Below are 2495 nucleotides of genomic sequence, written 5' to 3' on the forward strand. Positions count from 1 at the left end.
GGAAAATATATACACTAAGAATCATATATATATATATATATATATGTATACACACGAGATAGTATATATACATACACTATGGTACTGTAGATAGGTATAATATAAACCCTAAACCCTAAACCCTAAACCCTAGAAATCGTAAAGTCTATATAGCATATAGATACACTAGCTACTATATCCTTCTCTTCTCTCTGACTACGACAGTACTGGAGAGAGACAGACACACAGGCCTAAACCCTAAACCCTAAACCCTAAACCCTAAACCCTAAACCCTAGTGTTGGTGTTTACCTGTTCTTCAATAACTCTCTTGAATAATTCTTTTTGTTCTTCGGATAGACTAGCAGCAAAATTCTCCAATTGTGTCTGATTAGGGTTTGCTGCTGCTGCTGCTGCTGCTGCTGCTCCTGCTGGTAGAGGACCGCTGTTCTGTGCAGACACATCTATTCCTGCAGCAGCACACAACAGCAAAGGAGACAGCAGCAGCAGCAGCAAGGATGCAGCAACAGCAGCAGCAGCAGCAAGGAGACACATATGCATGCAAAGATGGCAAAAGGAGACATATATATAGTAGTAGACACAATAAGAGATAACAACAAAGGAGAAAAGAATAAAAAAAAAAGAGGAGACAGGAATAAATAATAAAAGGAGACAAGAATCAAGAAGAAAAGGAGACAAAAAAAATAAATAAAAGGAGACAAAAAAAAAGGAAAAAAGAATTACCTGCTGCCTTAGTCCTAACAGCAGCAGATTGGAGGGTTTGCTGCTGCTGCCCCATCGCCTTTAGTGCAGCAACAGAAGGAGTACCCATTGTCTTCAGGTATGCTGCAGCAGCAACAGCAGCAGCAGCAGCAGCAGCAGCAAGAGGGGATATACACACTATATAGACCAAGCAACAGCAGCAGCAACAGCAGCACAACTAGCAGCAGCAGCAGCAGCAGCAGCAAATAAATAAAGACCCTACAGGTATATTATGTGTTCTTACTGTAAGAAGAAGATTAATACATAGAAACAACCACAGCAGCAGCAGCAACAGCAGCAGCAGCAGCAGCAGCAGCAAATAACGTACAAGTAGCCTTAATAAGTTCTTGTGTCCTCTCTGTTAATACACGATTAGTAGATAATAATGCCTTTAATACTGCCCAATGACGAGAAGAAATATCTACATATTGCCAAGAAGATGTACATATACTACCAACAAATACAAAAGGGAATAAGGCCCTAAAAAACTAAAAAAAAAGAAAAAAAAAAGACAATAGCAAAAGAAATATATTTATATATAAAAAGGAAATGAAAGGATATTCGTCACGGGAAAAAATTAGGGTTTATAAGGGTTTAGGGAGAAATTTTAACGGTTTTGAGGGTTTAGGAGGGTTTAGGGTTTAGGAGGATTTAGGGTTTGAGAGAATATTTTTAGAGGGAAGAAGAATAGAGGGCAAAGGAAGGGAAATAAAATTAAGAATAATTAGTGTTTAGGGTTTAGGGTTTACAAGCATTCTTTCGACTGGTTAAATTAGTGTTTAGGGTTTTAGTGTTTAGGGTTTAGGGTTTAGGGTTTAGGGTTTACGAGTATTTTCTCATAAGGAAGAAGGCCCGAGACAAAAGGAAGAAAATTAAGAGAATCATCATCTTCTACAAATCTTTGTTGAATCTCAACACAAAATACAGCTACACTATATATAAAAAATATCTGCACACAAAACCCTAAACCCTAAACCCTAAACCCTAAACCCTAAACCCTAAACCCTAAATATATTTTTTTTAAAGGTAGATATAGATACACTTATATATTGGTATTTAAATATATAAATACATTATATTTAAATATTAATATTTATTATTATTAATAAAGAAGGCAAAAAAAAAGAATAAATAAAATAAATAAATAAAATAAATAACGTACCTGTCTAGCAAAAGTTGCATGTTTAGGGAAAGAAAGGATAAACCCTACACTAAAACAAAGAAGATGAGCAGCTAAAGATAAACAAACCGCTGTTATTGATATTCTCTCGTCTTGTTCGCCAACTAGAAAAAAACACACACACAAACCCTAAACCCTAAACCCTAAACCCTAAACCCTAATTATAAGATAAAGCGTTGACCATGAACCCGGAGAAGACAAGAAAAACCCTAAACAATAAACCCTAACTGCAAACCCTTTACACCAAGAAACCCCAAACCTTACTAAATCCTACTAAACCCTAAACCCTAAACCCTCTTAAACCCTAAACCCTAAACCCTAAACCCTAAACCCTAATAGCGAACCTTCTTTAAGATCCCCGAATCGATCATAGAAACTTTTTCTTATATCATGAGTTAAAACCTCTTGTGCTTTTTTTAATTCCTGAAAATATTCTTCTGGTGGTAAATCGCCAGCAAATGGTGGACGGACACCCGAAGAAGCGACTCTATCAGGATGATATTTCTTAGAAACGTTCCTATAACCCTTTGAAAAAAAAAAAAAAAAAAAAAAAAAAAAAAAAAAAAAAAAAAAAAA

General features: G+C 35.8%; 1 protein-coding gene across 1 annotated transcript in view; it reads right to left on the reverse strand.

Moving 5' to 3' along the window:
- Positions 1 to 289: 289 nt before the first annotated feature.
- EMWEY_00048370 (DnaJ domain-containing protein, putative) overlaps positions 290 to 2495 on the reverse strand; it is a gene marked incomplete at both ends in the record, with an annotated part of 3092 nt that continues 886 nt past the window's right edge. The window contains 6 exons of the mRNA XM_013477262.1: positions 290 to 447; positions 722 to 823; positions 1068 to 1227; positions 1566 to 1688; positions 1989 to 2023; positions 2264 to 2444. Coding sequence (XP_013332716.1) covers positions 290 to 447; positions 722 to 823; positions 1068 to 1227; positions 1566 to 1688; positions 1989 to 2023; positions 2264 to 2444 — 759 coding nt within the window. The remainder of the gene's footprint in view (positions 448 to 721; positions 824 to 1067; positions 1228 to 1565; positions 1689 to 1988; positions 2024 to 2263; positions 2445 to 2495) is intronic.

This window comes from Eimeria maxima, genomic scaffold (assembly GCF_000499605.1).
Source record: "Eimeria maxima Weybridge genomic scaffold, Emw_scaff1086, whole genome shotgun sequence".
NCBI classification, from domain to species: Eukaryota; Apicomplexa; class Conoidasida; order Eucoccidiorida; family Eimeriidae; genus Eimeria; species Eimeria maxima.